General features: G+C 37.3%; 3 protein-coding genes across 4 annotated transcripts; all 3 read left to right on the forward strand.

Annotated features, from left to right (window-relative positions):
- The first annotated feature begins 11296 nt into the window (after window positions 1–11296).
- On the forward strand, window positions 11297–11944 carry LOC145055768 (uncharacterized). The gene has a single exon (XM_079004162.1). The coding sequence runs from the start codon at window positions 11297–11299 to the stop codon at window positions 11942–11944; it is 648 nt and encodes a 215-aa protein (XP_078860288.1).
- Window positions 11945–11957: 13 nt separating this feature from the next.
- LOC145055769 (uncharacterized) lies at window positions 11958–12473 on the forward strand. The gene has a single exon (XM_079004163.1). It carries the CDS (start codon window positions 11958–11960, stop codon window positions 12471–12473), a length of 516 nt encoding a protein of 171 aa, XP_078860289.1.
- Window positions 12474–13119: 646 nt separating this feature from the next.
- On the forward strand, window positions 13120–17912 carry LOC145051814 (nudix hydrolase 2-like). 2 transcript variants are annotated; one of them, XM_078999641.1, is made up of 9 exons: window positions 13120–13319; window positions 13930–14193; window positions 14279–14344; window positions 14504–14641; window positions 15800–15871; window positions 15950–16000; window positions 16102–16136; window positions 16306–16414; window positions 16951–17912. In XM_078999641.1, the coding sequence occupies exons 2-9, from the start codon at window positions 14029–14031 to the stop codon at window positions 17173–17175; spliced, it is 861 nt and encodes a 286-aa protein (XP_078855767.1). In that variant the 5' UTR covers window positions 13120–13319; window positions 13930–14028; the 3' UTR covers window positions 17176–17912. The 2 variants fall into 2 exon arrangements, with proteins under 2 accessions (XP_078855767.1, XP_078855766.1); XM_078999640.1 differs by having other exon boundaries at window positions 13121–13444.
- The last annotated feature ends 1804 nt before the right edge of the window (window positions 17913–19716 follow it).

Consider the following 19716-nt stretch of genomic DNA (forward strand, 5'->3'; position numbering starts at 1 on the left):
TGGGGGAGAAATGGTGGTATATGGTGAGGGCACCAGGTCGGGATCAGGGTTCTGTTCGGCGGCCAGGGCTCGACAGTATATTCAGCACAGGTGTGCCGGTTATTTGGCGTATGTGGTAGATACGCGGGTTAGAGAGCAGCTCTCAGTTTCAGAGGTCCCTGTGGTTAGAGAGTTTGCTGATGTATTTCCGGAGGAATTACCTGGAGTGCCTTCGGTGAGGCAGGTTGAGTTTAGGATTAATCTAGTGCCAGGTGCGGCCCCTATCGCCAAGGTGTCGTACCGTTTGGCACCGCCAGAGATGCAAGAGTTGTCATCTCAGTTGCAGGAACTGCTGGGTAAGCAGTTTATTCGTCCGAGTAGCTCACCCTGGGGAGCACCGATCCTCTTCGTCAGGAAGAAGGATGGTTCGCACAGGATGTGCATTGACTATAGGGAGTTGAATAAGTTAACGGTAAAGAACCGTTATCCGTTCCCGAGGATAGATGATCTCTTCGACCAGCTGCAGGGTGCATCTTGGTTTTCCAAGATTGATTTGAGATCAGGTTACCACCATGTCAGGGTGAGGGAGGAAGATGTGGAGAAGACCGCATTTCGGACTCGTTATGGTCATCACGAGTTCGTGGTGATGCCGTTTGGACTCACCAACACGCCAGCGGTGTTCATGGATCTGATGAACCGAGTCTGCAGATCGAGGCTTGATCGCTCGGTCATTGTGTTTATAGATGATATCTTGGTGTATTCCAAGACCCGAGAGCAGCATGAGGAGCACCTCAGGGAGCTGTTAGAGGTGCTACGACGAGAACGACTTTATGCCAAGTTCTCGAAGTGTGAGTTCTGGTTGCGGGAGGTTTAGTTTCTTGGACATCTCGTTAACCAGGATAGGATTTTGGTCGATCCGGCCAAGGTGGAGGCGGTTATGCAGTGGGAGACTCCGAGATCTCCCTTCGACATCAGGAGTTTTCTAGGCTTAGCAGGGTATTATCGGGGATTCATTCATGATTTCTCCAAGGTTGTTGTACCCCTCACTCGTCTAACGAGGAAGGGAGTGGATTTCCAGTGGGGCCAGGAGCAACAGAGGGCGTTTGAGACCCTCCGGCAACGGTTATGTGAGGCGCCAGTGTTGACACTCCCTGAGGGAGTGGAGGATTTCGTGGTATATTGTGATGCGTCCATCGCAGGCTTAGGGGCAGTCCTCATGCAGAGGGGGCGGGTGATAGCTTATGCATTGCGGCAGTTGAAGCCGCATGAGACGAGATACCCCACACACGATCTTGATTTGGGAGCGGTGGTCTTTGCTCTCAAGATATAGAGGCACTATCTGTACGGGGTCCGTTGTACCATATACACGAATCACAAGAGTTTGAGGCACATTATGGATCAGCCGAACTTTAATATGAGGCAGCGCAGGTGGCTGGATGTAGTGAAGGACTATGATTGTGAGATCCTTTACCATCCTGGAAAAGCGAATGTGGTTGCGGATGCCCTAAGCCGCAAGTCAGCTGGGTCTTCTACTCTAGCCAGATGTATGAGGATAACGGTGGATTCCCCACTGGTGGGTTTGGTTAGAGATGCTCAGATCGAGGGTATGAAACTAGAGAACGGGAAATTGGAAAGGATTAAGGGCGAAAGCGCCCGGTTTGTTCAGGATAGCCGTGGGCTACTGACCCGATATGGTCGGGTTTGGGTTCCGATGACCGGAGAAGTTAGGCAGACAGTGATGGAGGAGGCTCATAAGTCTCGTTTTTCTATTCATCCGGGGGCTACCAAGATGTACCGAGATTTGAGTTTGAGTTATTGGTGGCCTGGTATGAAGCGGGATATCGCTAGGTACGTTGAGAGGTGCTTGACCTGCAGAATGGTCACGGTCGAACACCAGAGGCCGCATGGTAAGTCGCAGCCCTTGGAGATTCCTATGTGGAAATGGGAACGGATTACGATGGATTTCATCACAAAGTTTCCGAAGACGAAAAAGGGATTCGACGCTATATGGGTCATTGTGGATCGATTGACCAAGAGTGCCCATTTCCTAGCTATACAGGAGAGTTTGTCGGCGGAGAAGTTGGCCGACCTATACGTCCGCGAGATTGTCTGTCGCCATGGGGTTCCAGTTTCCATAGTTTCCGATCGGGATGTCCGATTTACTTCCCGTTTTTGGCAGAAGTTCCACGAGGAACTAGGTACGAGACTACATTTCAGTACAGTATTCCATCCGCAGACTGATGGGCAAAGTGAGCGGACCATTCAGACCCTCGAAGATATGTTGAGGGCGTACATCATTGATTTCGGTGGGAGTTAGGATTCCCACCTACCGCTTGTAGAGTTCGTCTACAACAACAACTATCATTCCAGTATTGGTGCCCCACCTTTCGGGTTGTTGTATGTGCGGAAGTGTAGGACCCCAGTCTGTTGGGGCGAGGTTGGGCACAGGGTGATGGGTCGGACGGAGATAGTTCTACAAACTACCAAGATGATACAGCAGATTAGACAGCGGCTGCAGACCACTCAGAGCCGACAGGAGAGTTATGCCGATCGACGCCGATCTGAGTTGGAATTTCATGTGGGTGACATGGTTCTCCTGAAGGTCTCACCCTGGAAGGGTGTGATCCGTTTCAGGAAGAGGGGAAAATTGGGTCCCCGATTCATCGGGCCATTCAGGATTGTTGCCAGGGTTGGCAAAGTGGCTTATAGGCTAGAGCTTCCGGAGGAACTTAGTCGGATCCACAACACATTTAATGTCTCGCAATTGCGAAAGTGCGTCAAGGATCAGGAGGCAGTGGTATCGCTGGATGACATTCAGGTCGATGAGCGCCTGAACTATGTGGGAGCCGGAAGCGGAAATGCACGAGCATTACCCGATATTGTTTTCTTCAGGGGACTTCGAGGACGAAGTCTAGTTCAAGTGGGGGAGAATTGTAACACCCCGATCCTCAGGTATTTATTTATTAAGAATTTCTAGATAAAGCTCTACTCGACGAGCTGGTTGACATACTCGTCGACTAGCAGCGGGGTGAGAACGCGTGTTTAGTGACCTACTCGGCGAGTCCACTATTGGGACTCGGCGAGTAGGAGCTGGTAGATGAAACCCTAAATCCTGGGGTTTGCACCCCTATTTAAAGGAGCCTCAACCTCCTTTGGGTTCCCTTACAGTCTTTGAGATCCCTTAAAACCCTAATTCGTGTGTGTGTGCCTTGGTGTGGGTTTGAAGCTTGGAAAAAAGGATTTTGGAGGAAGGAAGCTAAGAGTGCAAAGGAAATTGAAGCAAGAAAGGAGGGGGAAACGGGTTTTGCCTCAGCTAGCATCTTTTGAAAGTATCAAAGTGTCATTCTTACTTCCTTTTCTTTCCTCTTGTTGAGTTATAGGGCTTTTTATGGATTTTTAAGTTGGGATGTTGAGCTATGGGCTAGATCTGGAGTTGTAACTTCAGATCTGGACCCTCCGTGGGTATTAGAGTCATATAGTTGTTGTATTTGTTGTGGTTGAAGTCCCTCTTGGACTAGAAGCTCCATTAAGAACTTAAAATACACATTTGGAGCCTTTAAAACCATGTATGTACGTAAAGTTTGCAACTTTACGTGGTAAGTATGCTCTAAAAGCTTGGATCTGTGATTTGGAGCCGCTGCATGGCTCAAATCAAGTCTGTATGGAAAGAGGACTGGATGGACTTGGCGAGTCGCAAGGATGACTCGACGAGTCACATGAAGATGGTCATTGAACTCGGCGAGTTGGATAAACAACTCGGCGAGTCCGATGAAGATCACCATAAAACTCGACGAGTTGAAGAACAACTCGGCGAGTCGGATGGATTTTTCCTTGGATAGGCATGCGTGTGTAACCGTCGAGTTGCAAGGAGGAAACTCGACGGGTGGCCCTTAAGGATTGATCGGGATTCGAAGGAACTCGATGAGTCACTCTGATGGATCAGCGAGTTAGAATGTTGTTAGATGTTATGAGACCTGTATGTGTTATGTTACGATATGAGCCGTATGTTATGGACCGGAAGGTCATCATGTTATATGCGGTTATATGATATGTATGTGCTATGTATGCTATGTATGGTAAGGATCGAAAGGTCAAGATGATATGGACCGGAAGGTCAACAGAGTATGGACCGGAAGGTCAACAGAGTTATGGGATGGAAATCCCTTGAGACATATGGATCGGAAGATCCTATGGAGTTATGGCCTGGAAGGGCATATGTGCTATTATGGCCTGGAAGGGCGTACATGTTGTTATGGCTTGGAAGGGCGTATGTGATGTATGTAGTATTTTGGGGGTAACTCACTAAGCTTTCGGGCTTACAGTTTCAGTGTATTGTTTCAGGCACTTCAGGAGATTGTGGCAAGGCGAAGGTGTGATCGTACCGCTCCTCAGTTTTATGTTGATGTTTCTAGGATACTCTGATAATAAATGAATTGAAAACTTTTTTGTAATAACTTAATGAATATGGTTGTTTTTGAAAAGTTTAAATTGGTTGTGAATTTTATGGTTGTTACAAATATACACCAGATAAATAAGGAAATTGGGATGGATTGTCAAACATAACCGATTGTCACTAAAAAATTCCCACGTTTATGTTTTCAACCTATTGTGTTTTTTTTAGAAACGGCAAAATATATTAATAGAACCTGAAACCTAGCAAGAAACTATGCAAGGGCAAAACAAGAAAACAAAAGAAATAGTTTTTAAAGTTATTACATATGGGAAAGAAGGGAGGAATTCCAATCTATCCAATCACCAGTAATACCATTACCCCTACACTTGAGCCATAAATATGTTAACGATTTGATGTTATCAATCCCCTGGATGTTGTGGTAGCAACTCCACAAAATAATCTGTCATTCCTGGTTTTCCAAAGACTCCATATCAATCCGTAGCATATACATAGTAGTTTAATACGTTTCTTGGGGCATCGACCCCATGAGGCTGCAAATTGAAGTAGGTCACCAACATTATTGAAATTTGCTTTTTTTATTCCGAGCCATTCAAAATTTTTATCTCTTATATAACTTGCGTATAGACAACCGATGGGAATGTGATCAGCGCATTCAACTCCTCCGATACATGAGCTATAATGTGTTGAATCGATATTCATGCCACGATGCTTTAGTGCTGTAGCAGATGGGATACGACCTTGTGCAGCTCTCCAAGTGAAACAAAGTATCTTAATGGGGATAATCTTACTAGATTATGTTGTTTTTATTTATTTATTAATAAAGTGAAAGTGAATGCAAATACAATTTTATATTATTTTGAATTTACATGTAATAAACAGTGAATATCATATGTGAAATCTCAATTCACGATGGAATAGTTTGTATTCTAGATTAATTGTGTGAATTAAAATACAAGTTAACCAAAAGTACATGATTGTTGCTGTTTATGAGACTGATAAAAAATAATTTGATAATTTTAAGAATGGTGTAATACGAGTAAATCATTGGTAAGTATATTAAGACTTGATTCTTTTAAAAGAAGACGTACTAAGAAATTCATGAAATACGTGTCCACATTCAATTGAGACAACAAAATTTATACTTCAAAATTTGTAGTTCAAAATTTGTATCCAAATGTTGGTGCATATAATCATTTCTAAAAGGACATGCATATTCATGATAGAATATAAGTTATACACACATAAGTTTACATATAGAATGAGTGATCAATATTCATGATAGAATATACATATATACACTTTACATATATAACAGGTGATACATATTCATGACAAAATATAAATACACATACAATATGCATATTCATGACAGAATATACACACACGTAAATATTCATGGAGTAACTCTAGCTTATGCTTGAATCGAAAAAAAAACATGATTCAACATAAAATTAAACTAATAAACAACAATCAGGCCAGTAGCATTCATAATAGAATATAAACATATACAATTTAAAATTTTAATAAAGAAAAGGACATATCCAACTGTGCACTTGAAGGATAAAGATTCGGTTATTAAGCAAACATAATAGAATATAAGCACATACAATTTACATAACAATTCAATTTTTAAGTATTCACTTATATAGAAAGATGAAATTATACAAAAAAAATATGCATACAAGAGAATAAATTTACATATTTTCTATTTATTCTACTAGATTATGTTGTTCTTATTTTCTCTTGAGTATGTTTCTTTCTTGCTAGTGACTATATTTCTTCTGTTGAATTCATTTAACCTGTAAGTACACAAAAAAACATAAACAGTAAGATGTATGTAAAAATTCATGACAGATTATCAACATAAGTCAGTAAAATGTATAGAATTTAACAATAATCATAATAGAAGATCCAAATGTAAATAACATCAAAAGTAATCAAGTTAGAATATAGTATAAAATAACTTAACATGTGGAAACATTCCCAATCGTAGTAATTATTACCAACTCAATATCAGACTACTTGAAAAAAAAAACATACAATTTTATGAATCAAAAGTGTTTAGAATGTTTATAAAAGCATTAAAAATTAATTTTATTTAAACTCTTTATGCGTAACAAGAAAAGCAACCAATGATATAATTAAAACAATGATAAAATTAAAACAATGATAAATAAGTTCATAATTATCAGACCATAAAGAATAAATAATTTTTTAATTATACTAATGTGCAACAAATCTTGATGACTTATAACACGAACATCAAACCGACGAACCATTGTTGTCAAAATAAATTCACTAGAACAATGATCATATAATAAAATAAAAATAATCATAAACTTCATGTATTGATCATTGTTTTACGAGGAACAAATTGATCCATTAATTTTGTGCTTATAATCCATTTTGAGAATCAAAACTCTCTCAAATACATAAAAACAAGAAAACATAGAATTATATACGAACCTTAATTAGGGAAGGAAAGTGGGAGATAAAACTATCTATACTAATAAATAAAACTCATTTTCTGCCACATGTCATTATCTCATTTATTTGGACACATGACATTTTAATAGATTTTTAGAATTTATTTATTTCCACATGTAATTTTCTAATTTGTTCACATATCATAACTTATTTCAGTTACAATATTGAGAGAAATAAATGCTTCCTTGAAAAAGAATGATATATTATAATGTAATAAATGTCATAATTAATGAGAGCTCTAAAATTAATATTGATATTAAATTTAATGTTTGAATATTGATATTAAATTTTTATTTTTAATAAAACCCGTATATTACACGGGTATTACACCTAGTTTCCATAATAATGGATTCATAAAACTATTTCCATAATAATATGGTTTCAAAATTAATGATGATATTAATGACATTGTGTAAAAAACCAAAAATGCCCTTTGTTGGCTAATTTAATTAATTAATTTTATTAAATAAGTTAAATAAAATGATTAGTTGAGAAATGTTCTTACGTTCTCACTTTAAATAGTGTTTTTATATGAACTTAATTCTCTCTCTCTCTCTCTCTCTATATATATATATATATATATATATATATATATATATATATATATATATATATATATATATATAACCTAATAAATAAAAAAACCATTTTTACCAAATATCATGTTCTTATTGAATTTGACACATGTCATTTTCTAGAATTTTTTGAATTATTTTTTTCCACTTGTTTTTGTATTTTTCATTTTTCTTAAATTTAAAATCCAAATTTTAATAAGATTTATATATATGTAAGGTAGATCATTAAATTAAATATCAAAATAAATGCTCTTTGAATATTTTTTCTTTTTAGTTTCAAATCTCCTAGAGTATGTATTAAATTAATTACTTTATTTATTAATGCTTATAATTTTAAATTAAACTTTTATTTTTAATAAACTCGTGTATTTTTACACATATTATATATATATATATATATATATATATATATATATATATATATATATATATATATATATATATATATATATATATATATATAAGAAAGTGAAAATATAAAAGTAAGTTAAAGGAATGAATAAAATAAAGTGTTACATATAATAATAATTTATCAATTATGTAATATTAGGGGTGACAAATTGTGCTATCGTTTCGTGTTTCTGTCTGACACGACACAACACGACAAGGCTTTATGTGACACGAAAACGAAATGACACGATGTCGTGTTTTTTTAACTAACACGAAAACGAACGAATTAAAAAACGAAAAACACGACACGACACGAAAAATATAACATATACTAAATACTTGTTTATTTAATGAATATTTTATCAAATATATCACGACAAACACAAAAAACACGATAAAGAATTGCTAAATTGTGTCAATTTCGTGTCAAATTTTGAACACGAACCCGATACGACACGACATCGTGTTTTTTACAGTTAATATGAATACGACACGAACACAAATTCAAATTTCAGTTTCGTTTCAATTTGGTTTTGTGTCGTGTATTTTTGTCGTGTCGTGTCATAAATTGTCACCCTTATGTAATACTCCCTCCATCCCAAAATTATAGTCCATCTTTCATTTTTGGATTGTCCCAAAATAATAGTCCACTTCTAAAAATAAATAAATAATCATTCATTATTACTTAACCAACTAAGAATTTAATGGAACATTAAATGCAAAATAAGGACAAAACTACCATTTTATTATATAAAGTTAGTGACTTAGTGGTAATTAATGTTTTTCTTAATTTGTGTGTTTTTTTGTCTATGGACAATAATATTGTGACGAAGGGTAATAATTTATCAATTATGTAATATATAATCATGTTTCACGTGATATCAAATTGGGTTTTTGTAACAGCCCGGAATTTCAAATATCGATATAACTATGATTTGGGGGTGTTTTAAGAAGGGACTCGGCGAGTTGGAGCCTAGACTCGCCGAGTAGGATCGCAGACCGGGCCGCGGGTTCGCGACTGGACTCGACGAGTCCAGATATGGACTCGGCGAGTCTGCACTGTTTGGTGAAAACCCTAACCGTTCAGGTTGGAATGTATAAGAGGCACTTATTGGCCGCCATTGTTCATTTTGGCCTTCTGAGAAGAACCCTAAATCGATTGGGGGCATCTGGAGCAAAGTTTAAGGGCCATTGTTGATCTTGGAAGGGTTGTGGTGCAAGGAAGAGAAGGGCTTGGCTAAAGGAATAGCAAGGGAGTCACGTTCTGAGGATTTGGGGACACAGAGGGCACATTATTCAGGTAAGAATTCGAATTATGCTCTGCTATGTTGATGTGTCATGGAATTAGGGTTTATGGACCCCCTTTGTGATTAGATTAAGTGTTACCCTAGTCCCCCAAACGACTATAACCCTGTATTAGGACCTTAGAGGTCCAGAAGGTCCCATGCTTGTGTATTTCGGGACAATACTTATCTCAGGAAGCAGTTTGATCGACTGCATGGCATGGACTCGACGAGTCTGATGAACAGACTCGGCGAGTAGCTTGGAGATTGACTGGGACTCGTCGAGTTGTTCTTCAGACTCGGCGAGTTGAGTCGGGGTGGCCCCGCGATTCTTCCAGGAGGAACTCGTCGAGCAATAAGGGGATACTCGACGTGTAGAAAAGGAATCTTAAGGAATCGGTGAGTCAAGGGCGAGTGGACTCAGAGTCGTTGAACTCGGCGAGTCTTGGGGTGACTCGGCGAGTTAGGTCGCGGGTTAAGTGCAGTTCTGAGTGTGGGGACTCGGCGAGTCATAGGGTTGACTCGGCGAGTAGGGTCAGTCAGGGGTTGACTTTGACCTTGTCTTTGACCAAGGATTGACCAGTGGTTCCAGGGGTATTTTTGGTAATCGTTGTTATTGTTTGAGTTCAGTGCATTGGTGACTATCCAGAGGTGGAGATCGTATCAGTGATCGGAGCAGCTTGAGCTATCTGTTCAGTCGGCAGTTTCGAGGTGAGTTATCCTCACTATATCGCTAGGGTTTATGGCATCAATGCCAACCCTTTTATTGGATGGAAATCCGGGTAGTTGTCAGTTGTTATATGTTATGGGCCGGAAGGCAATATATGTTATGGGCCGGAAGGCATTACTATGTGGACCGAAAGGTCATGGCCTGGAAAGGCGTATGTATGCATTTAGTATGTTGAATGATTCATAGAGTAATGTTATGATAGTGACCGGCTAGACCGGTATCTTGTTAGAGTAATGCTATGATATGTGATCTGTTGATCGATTGTTGCCTATGAACTGCTATATGATTGTTTGTTATTTTATATATGCATTTTATGCTTGTGGGCCGGAAGGCGATATGTTATGGGCCGGAAGGCAATATGTTATGGGCCGGAAGGCGATTATGTTGTGTGATGGACCGGAAGGTCGGCGTGGGTAGGACCGGAAGGTTTACCCAGCAGGGACGGAAGTCCCCTGAGACACATGGACCGGAAGGTCAGGGCCTGGAAAGGCGTATATGTGGTTGGTATTCTGGGGGTATCTCACTAAGCTTTCGGGCTTACAGTTGTGGTTTTATGTTTCAGGTTCTCAAGAGTCTGTGGCAAGGCAAAGGCGTGATCGTACCGTTCCTCGCGTTGGTGTTTTATGATATGAACCTGGGAAATTACTCTGTTTAATAATGTATTGAAAACCTTTTTGTAACAACGTTAATAACATGGGTGACTTTGAAAAGTTTTAATTGTTTTGAAATTTTGGATGTTACAATTTTAATCTAGTATCTCCTCTCGTTGGTTTGGGGAGCGGAGGTTTCGCAGCTGGGCATGCCGCTTTGAAAGCCGCTGCGTGCAAAGTGGTAAAGCACGACAATGCATGTAGAGAAAATCAACATGTGTTTGTTCCTTTTGCATTCAATAGATTTGGTTTTCTCGCACCAGAGGCGGTGGAGCTCCTTAACAGAGTCCAACGGGTCATGCATTCTAATGTCATATCTCCTAGATCCACAAATGTTGTTTTCAAAATAATAGGTTTTGCAATCCAAAAAGGGTTAGCGGCACAGCTTTTTGCCCGTTTGCCTTCAATCGATATGTATTGAATTTATTACTATATAATGTTCCTTTATGTCTTGATTAAAAAAATATATATATATCTAGTAAAAATGGTTTTATAAGACTACATGGTATGGGTGCGATCCGAGACCACACTTTGTGCCACATGGACCTGGAACACCGCCCCCAGACCGCGGTCTGGTGCGGTCTTGGCCGCAGTGCGGTCCTTCAAGGCTGTGTTCTGTGATTGGCTGAGAAAAATTGGGAAGGATTGCCGGTGGTTGTTGACTATTTATTTTTTTTTTCTTTTGCTTTTTCTTTCCTATATATACATATTAACTTCATTTTTTTTTCACAACACAATCTTTTCTCTCTCAAAAAAAAATTTAAAAAAAAATCACCAGTCTCTCAAAAATGTCATATTCTTCATCTTTTGAAGAATTTCAGACTATTTTTGATACCGCTGTTGCGTGTGTTCAAGTGGCGGAACAAACATACAACGTTGTGTGTAACAATGCAGCTGCAAGTTCTCAACGGAGAACACGAAGATATATTTCACGAAATCATGAAGAAGACAACCAACGTTTGGTGCAAGAATATTTTGCAGATAATGCCACTTACCAAGGGTATTATTTTCGTAGGCGTTTCAGAATGCTCAAAGGTTTATTCAAACGTATAGTTGAAGATGTAACGAGGGAGTGCAGTTTTTTCCAACAACGCTACGATGCTAGAGGTACACCCGGTTTCACTCCCTTACAAAAATGTACGGCCGCACTTCGTCAGTTAGCATATGGCATTCCGCCTGATGCGTTAGACGAAAGTTTTAGGATGTCTGCTAGGATCGCACGAGATAGTCTCCATTTTTTCTGCAAAACTGTGATTCGGTTTTATGGTCCAAAATATTTACGTAAACCTACACGTAATGACATCCTGCAATTGCAAGCTCATCATGCTAGTGTGCATGGGTTTTCTGAAATGCTAGGAAGCTTAGATTGTCTCCATAGTCCATTGGGCATGGGAAAATTGCCCTACAACATATCATGGGCAATTTACCCGAGGTGATCATGGTCACCCAATGGTCATACTTGGAGCAGTTGCATCACAAGATATGTGGATTTGGCATGCTTTTTTTGGTTCTCCTGGTTCGATTAACGACATCAACATTCTTAATCGTTCACCAATATTTAACAACATATACGATGGATCCGCACCAGATTCTTCTTTTCAAGTGCGTGGAACGCCATATAAGTATGGTTATTATCTGGTTGATGGAATCTATCTTGAGTATGCTGTGTTTGTTAAATCGTTTACAGCTCCACATGGTTCTAGACGAAAGAAATTCAAGAGAGCTCAAGAAAGAGCTAGGATGGATGTTGAGCGTGCTTTTAGAGCTCTGAAGAAACGGTGGTTCTTATTGAAAAAACCAGCAACTTATTTAGGCGAGGAAAAACTTCAAGAAATCATGTATACATGTCTTATATTGCATAACATGATTATCGAAGACGAAGGAAGAGCGATATGTGCGTTTGACGAGGAAGAAACCATACCAGAGATACAATCAATAGAAATTGGTGGCGAAGAGTATATATAAAGAAGAGAGCAGAGATACGTTGTACTGAAATATTTCACAATCTTCGCAATGACTTGGTGGAACACATTTACGGAGTTCAAAACATTAACCTTAATTTGGATCCACCGGATGACCCGAAGACGAGTTCTCGGAGAACGACTTTATGTAGTTTGCTTTAGTTATTTTATTTGTGTTTTTTAAGTTTATAGGATTATTTAAATGTCATGTGTGTGGTTTTTGTGTTTTATTTTTTATTTTTATTTTTTTGGTAATGCAATATAATGTTTTTTTTTTTAATTTTCAAGTAATGAAAATTTATGTTTTTTTTTTATTAAAATAGAAGTTTTATTAAATTAAAATAGTTAAATAAAAGTTATATTAAATTAAAATAGTTTTAAAAAAACACAAAAAAAAGGAATGTGTGACACCACTCCCTTGGTGCGGCAACAAACCACATTTGAATGGTAAAAAATAACATGACGCTTATATGACAGGAGAGAGAATACGGTTTCGGTAACACCACAACCTCCGGCCTAATAATAACAACACCCCGTTTTTCACAATCCAGTTTACACGCCGCTTCTTTTATTTTGTGCCACTACTTTTGCTCAATGTCGGGTGCCTCGTCAGCTCTTACGAGTTACGTCCATGTATTGTCGAATAGCACACTCACCAGTCACCAGTCACCAGTCACGACGCACGACGCGCACGACGCACGACTTGTAGTCTGTACTTTTTTCCACGAAATCTTGTCTCCTAGTCCTAACCGCTAGAGCCCAGCCCAGGCCCACGTTGGAATTTTTTGCAATAATGGCGCTCCAAGTCTTCGAGTGTCTTCAATGGCTAGTACCGGCTACACATACGACGGTGAATCCTTCCTTCATAGCTTCATTCAGTACGTAAACATTAGTGTTAGTCGCTTAACCCTAATCCTCCATTTCTGCATTGAGATCTACAATGCATCTCTTGTCGTTGCTGTTATCGTCTTACAGGTAGGTATCCCCGACCCCGCTTTTATTCTACTGTTCGAAGTTCATGTTGCAGTTCTAATTCTGGATATGGCTACTCATATCCCTGAAATCATTGCTCGCATTAGTAACTAATTTTTAGATTACATTGAGTTTCTGTGTATGTGTGTGTTTGGGGCAGGAACAGTAAGAAATGATTTGGGTAAATTTAGAATAGTTTGAACAAGCAGCCTCACTTAACTACAAAAACACTAGGATGATTTGTGATTAAATACAAAAGCAACATCAGCATGTTTAGTAGTTAGTGTGAAGTCCGAAGTGTAAAGTGTTTTACAATATCTTTGTTTGCTTGTGGGAAGAGTCATTAGTTGCTCAATCAATCGCATGACTGCTGTTGTAGTTAAATAAAAGGGTAATTTGTGAGAATTACCTTCCTTTAGAATCCTTGTTGTCTATTCAATGCCTGGATGGTTGAACTTTCGAATCCTTTTGTGTATGGATTTGTGCAGGCATGTTGAATTATGTTGATAATACTGGGGTTGGAATTTGAAGTATCTTTCCAAGTAGGAGTGTAAGAATTCATGTAAGCCTGTTGGTTTGATACTTTGATGGACCAATTGACAATCGAAAATGGAGCTGAAAATGATGTCCAACAACAACTACCTGCAAGCAATGATGAGTTTGGAGGTGTGATGGTAGAGATGAAGGAGCATATGGTCTCAGATGTCTTTTGTACACTGCTTAAAAGTTCAATGGCGCATTGGAGATCACAGGTACACCTTGTTGGGTTGGGGTTTTATTAATTATTAGCTTTCCATTTTTGTAATTCTGAGATGTGTTTGGGTTTGGGTTTGACAGGGGAAGAAGGGTGTTTGGATTAAACTGCCAATTGAGCTATCAAATCTTGTGGACACTGCAGTTAAGGTAGGCATCTACTATCTAGTGACTGTTGGATTAATTTATGAGTAGAAACTGATATCATTCTAAGTTAAAGGTCATCCTCATACATGGTGATTACTGATTAGATAATTAATACAGTGATTTTTTTCCCTTCCTGAAATACATTGTTATTGGAACTTGCAGGAGGGTTTCGTGTACCACCATGCTGAACCCAAGTACCTGATGCTCCTTTACTGGATTCCTAAAACAATAAATCCCATCCCTGCAAATGCTTCACATATAGCACGTGTTGGAGCTATTGTCTTAAATGATAAACGAGAGGTATATTGTATTATTATACCAACTTTCTATATTTCTTCTTTTGTTTGTTTTGCTGTTATGGTGCTTTATTTAAATCAAATCGCCTCATCTTTTTATTACTCGGATACTCCCTTAAATGAGAGTTTTGCATGCTTTTCGTCCCTGGACCATCTAACTTACGGATTTATCCATAATTTCTTCTATACCACTACCACATAGATGATTCATGGATCAAATCTAAAAGTAGAACTCTCTCCCTTTTTCTCTCTTCCACCCTCCTTCCTCACTTACTTTCCTTCACCCTCTCTCTCAGTTAGCATCTTTCTCAATAACAAAAAATCTAATTTTTTTTTATAGAGAGACAGTGGAAAACTAAAAATACTTTACACACACACTTATATAGATATACACACCCACACACACACACACCCACACAAAAGTATATGATGATGGAGCATCTAGTCTTGACCCGACCCAATTGGCGTGAACTTTTAATTATATGCACACTTTTTTTTTTATTTTTTTATTTGGTGGTCATAATTAATTTGTTTTGACATTTAATCTTTTCCTTCCTAGTTTATTAGAGTTTCCTAATTTTCGGTTGGCTTTGCTTTTTGTACTGAAACCTAAGCCAGACTTTTTTTTCTTTGGAGTATTTATGTGAAAACCTTGTGTTGAAGGTTTAGCCACCTGTTGATCATCTTAACTGAGTTTGGCCATTTGATTGTGAAATAGGAATTAGGATGCATCAATATACACCCCCACTTACAAACATATCCACACACACACATTAGTATACACCCCCACATACATACCCTCACGGGGCCCCATGATAGGAGCCTTATAAGATATGTATTCCCACAATATGTATCCTTTCATTTATCATGGAATTTATACAAGTACAAGATGGGTAAAATACAACTATACATGACAACAAGCACTCTCTAATATGGAAATTTAAAATACATACATATCTTCTAATATTATCGGCTATCTGGTCGGTATCGAGTTCCTGATTGGCCTGAAAGGGACACACTTATGACTTAACCCTCTCTAATCCTACTTATTCCCACCTTTCCATAATCTATATACTGTTTAGTAGCCAAAAAAATCCTAGAAAATGTATAGTTGGATTTTTTTAAAATTAGCTGACTAGATGTTTTTTGTTTTGGTTTGTAGATGCTTGTTGTCCAGGAGAAGATGGGGCAACTACGAGGCATTTGGAAGATCTCTACTGGAATTATTCATGAGGTGTATTGTATGTTTCTACAGAAGTTCATTAATTTTTTTCAAATTAGGTTACTAATCTGACGAGAGTCCATTCTACAGGGTGAGGATATTTCTGTAGGGGTGGTTAGAGAGGTCAAAGAAGAAACAGGTGTAAGTTTTGAGCTTCTGATGTGGATTTTCATACTATCCTCAATCTTGGTGTTAAAAATTAAAATGGAATTCTTAGTTACATAAGGTTTTAACTGTTTCAGATCGATACAGAGTTTGTCGAAGTGCTAGCATTCAGGTATACACAATCAACTTTTTTTTTTTTACAAAAAAAAAAAAAAATCCATATATTCTGATCTGAACGCCATTATTGTTGAAGAAAAAGCAAAAGATAAATAAATGGCACTATCAACATTTGGATAGTTTAGCTTGTGATATTTATGCATACAAATTGATGCAATTGGCAGTCAAGAGCACAATGTATTCTTTGGGAAATCAGAACTATTTTTCATGTGCATGATGCGTCCATTATCGTATGACATTCTGGTTCAAGAAACAGAAATTGAGGCAGCCAAGGTACTAACTTGTGTTTATTATACATCTAACTCCCTCTTCAAACCACTAAACGCTATTCAGTCTCTTATAAAGGAAAGGATAAAAATTTTAAAAAAAAAAAAGTTGAGCAGGTATTTTGTATGTTCTCATTTAGTTATTTTAATGTCTGTGAGGGTAACCAAGTAACAAGTTTGTTGAAAATGCATCATTTTGGCCTGTTATAGCAGGTATTATAGGTTTTAGATGCTTAGTTGCCTGCTGTCATATATATAATATATTGTCCTAATTAGTTTTTATTTTATCCAAAGAAGCCACTATTCATCTCCTTCAAACTGAATTATAAAACAGTTGAAGAGGATACATTGTGAAGAAGATAGCATAATCTTTGAATCCAGTATGGCTAGAAATAGGAGATGTGCATATACAAGGAATAATATACAGAAAAGTAACAATGATATAGGTCTAAATAGAAGTCAAATGTGTTTGACCTGACACAACTCATTTGGAATTTGGTATTATCTTTGCATTGATATTGGAAAATGTTTTGTGCACTTCAGTGGATGCCATTAGAGGAATATGCAGCTCAGTCTTGTGCTCAAGAACAAGAATTAAGAAAGTACATTACCCAGTTATGCATAGCAAAGGTAGACAGGGACTACTCTGGATTTTCACCAATCCAGCTGACATCAGGATCAGATTCCAATGCTAATACAACTTACATTTACTTCAACAAATCTGATTTAAACAAAAAAGGAGATAAAAAGAGAAAAAGACAAATCTAGCCACTTTACTTTCCTTAATGCTTATCGTTATTCCCCACTAATTTTGCAATGCCCACTGCCAAATCAGTCTCCTATATTAAAATCTTCTGAACCTAAGTACCTAACACTTGATTTTTGCAATATGGATTCACCCTTTTGCTGTGAAAATGGTTTTTGAAGAGCTCTACCTTAAAAACATGTTTTTCTTTTTATAGAATATGAACAATTTCACAGTATTATTATTTTTTTGGTGGGAGACTTACAAATAGTAAAGAAAGTGGTTAAGTTACATAAGGCTGTTACAAATGATGGGGATCATTAAGGAAAGTGTGTATCATTAATGAATAAGGAAAAGTTTGTCTATTGTAACCTTTGGTTACTCAATACAACTACTTATCACGAATTGTTTTGTTTGTTTGTACTATATGTATTTTTGATTTTTTTAAGTCTATTATGCATTTATTTATATAAATAAATAAATAAATAAATAATGTCTACCACTCGGCACCGGCAAATACAGTTTTAAGCAAAATGACGAGAGTTTCCCTACGTGGCTGCAAACCGCACTTTCCAGGTGTTATGTATCTCGCTATGTCCAAGGGTATTTCGGTCATTTTCTAATGTTATTTATGTCTGCTTGAGCTGATATCCGTATCGGTGAACAGTTAGCCTAAAAAAGTAGGTAGTAATATCTTTCTGTTCTTGTATTAAAGAATCTCATCATTTTCAGTCACAAGACAAATGTTGTTGTGCTCATATTTCTCTTTCTTTACTGCACTTTCTTTCATGGGGTCTGGGGTATCAGCATCCTACCAACAGACTCCACCCTCTCCCCCACCACCACCTATTATTCCTTCATGTGAACCACCACCACCATCGCCTAGCGGTCCTCTCTACGACGTGCCGCCGCCACCTTCACCTCCACGGAACTGTCAGCCATCTATGCAAAGCTGTGTCTATCCTCCTCCCAATACGGATATCTATCAACCTATAGATTCTGCATCTGATATGCCCCTCTATTGCTTACATATATTAGCTTTAATGTCCCTTATTTTCCTTCCATGGCTCATCTGTTAGTTAGCTGTTTCTGTATTTTATGATTTTCTTTCTTTTTTTTACTTCTGAATCATAAAAGACATGTTTGCATATGATTAAGTTCTTCCTTTTTTTTTTCTTCTGATGTTAAGAGACTTTAAAGATAGCAAATGTTATGATGACATACATCATACATGCATTAGTTGGTTGTATCGTGCAAGTGATTAATCATGAGGGAGTCTGGTCTATTTAGAAAGCTATAATTAATATTTGCGGTGGCATGCGACAGGATAACTCAATGCTCACGCCATTTTCTGAATAAAGTCACCATATATCGTACTACTCTAAACCACTTTCCCTTTTTGCATAACGTGTTCTGTGTTCTGTGTTCTTTCTATTTTTAGATATATTACTCCAACCCAACTTCTATTTTATTTATGTACGTATCATGTATCATGTATGTAAGATAATTTATTTATGAAAACTCGTACCTACGTGGCAGCTTAGTTTTTGTTCTCAAACACCCAAGGATACGTTGTATCTTGGGTTTACTAAAAATGGTTTGGTTCATGTTAGGTTGTGTAGACTTAAAAACATTATATATTTATATTTTAATTTTTTTATATATATTTTTGGTCAAATTCCACAAAAGTCATTAAGTTTATACAAGAATTCGATTTTGACATTTGGACACTTTCTTTACCAATTTGTTATGATTTTGATCACTTAATAACAGATTAATCAGGTTGCTTGCTGACGTGATATAATAATGTGTCAGTTTTAAGGGCGTGACATCCTGACATTGCATGATGATGTGACACTTTTGGGAACATCATATCATGGACGTCACAATTGGAAAAAAGACTAAAATATAACATTTTTGTGATAGTTTTTTAAAAAGTAGCGACTTTTGTATAATTTCGTATTATATCACAAATCGATTAGATAGTTCAAATTCTCCATTCTTGTCGTTTTTCCACTCCAAACAAGTCCATGGGTTCTAATCGATTTGTGATATAATACGAAATTTTACTAAAATCACTACATTTTGGAAAACTATTATAAAAGCCGATATATTTTATTTTATTTTTTTCCCAATTTTGATATCCAGAATGTGATGTCACCAAAAGTGTCATGTCAACATGACACGTCGTCAAAACTGACATGTCAACATGTCATAAACATGGTTGATCAGTTAAGTGGTCGAAATCGTAACAAATTGGTAAACGGAACGGAGTGTCTAATTTGAGACAAATAACGTAATGTCAAAATTAAATTTTTATGTAAACTTAGTTAGTTTTGTGAAATTGTCATATTTTTTGTATAAAAATATGATCTAAAAGTTGTATTATTTTAGCTTTAACTTAATTTAACAAACAAAACAATTAATAAAGTCATATGCATCAATGATATGACACAATTCAAATTGATCCATTCGTAGTTAGATAAGTCAAAATCATAACCTTTATTAAATAGTAAAAAGCTAAAGACTTATAGATATTGTATCATGTTTTTTTTATGTTGATA

Source organism: Lactuca serriola, chromosome 5, assembly GCF_051521515.1.
Source record: "Lactuca serriola cultivar US96UC23 chromosome 5, Lser_US96UC23_V15, whole genome shotgun sequence".
Lineage (NCBI taxonomy): Eukaryota > Viridiplantae > Streptophyta > Magnoliopsida > Asterales > Asteraceae > Lactuca > Lactuca serriola.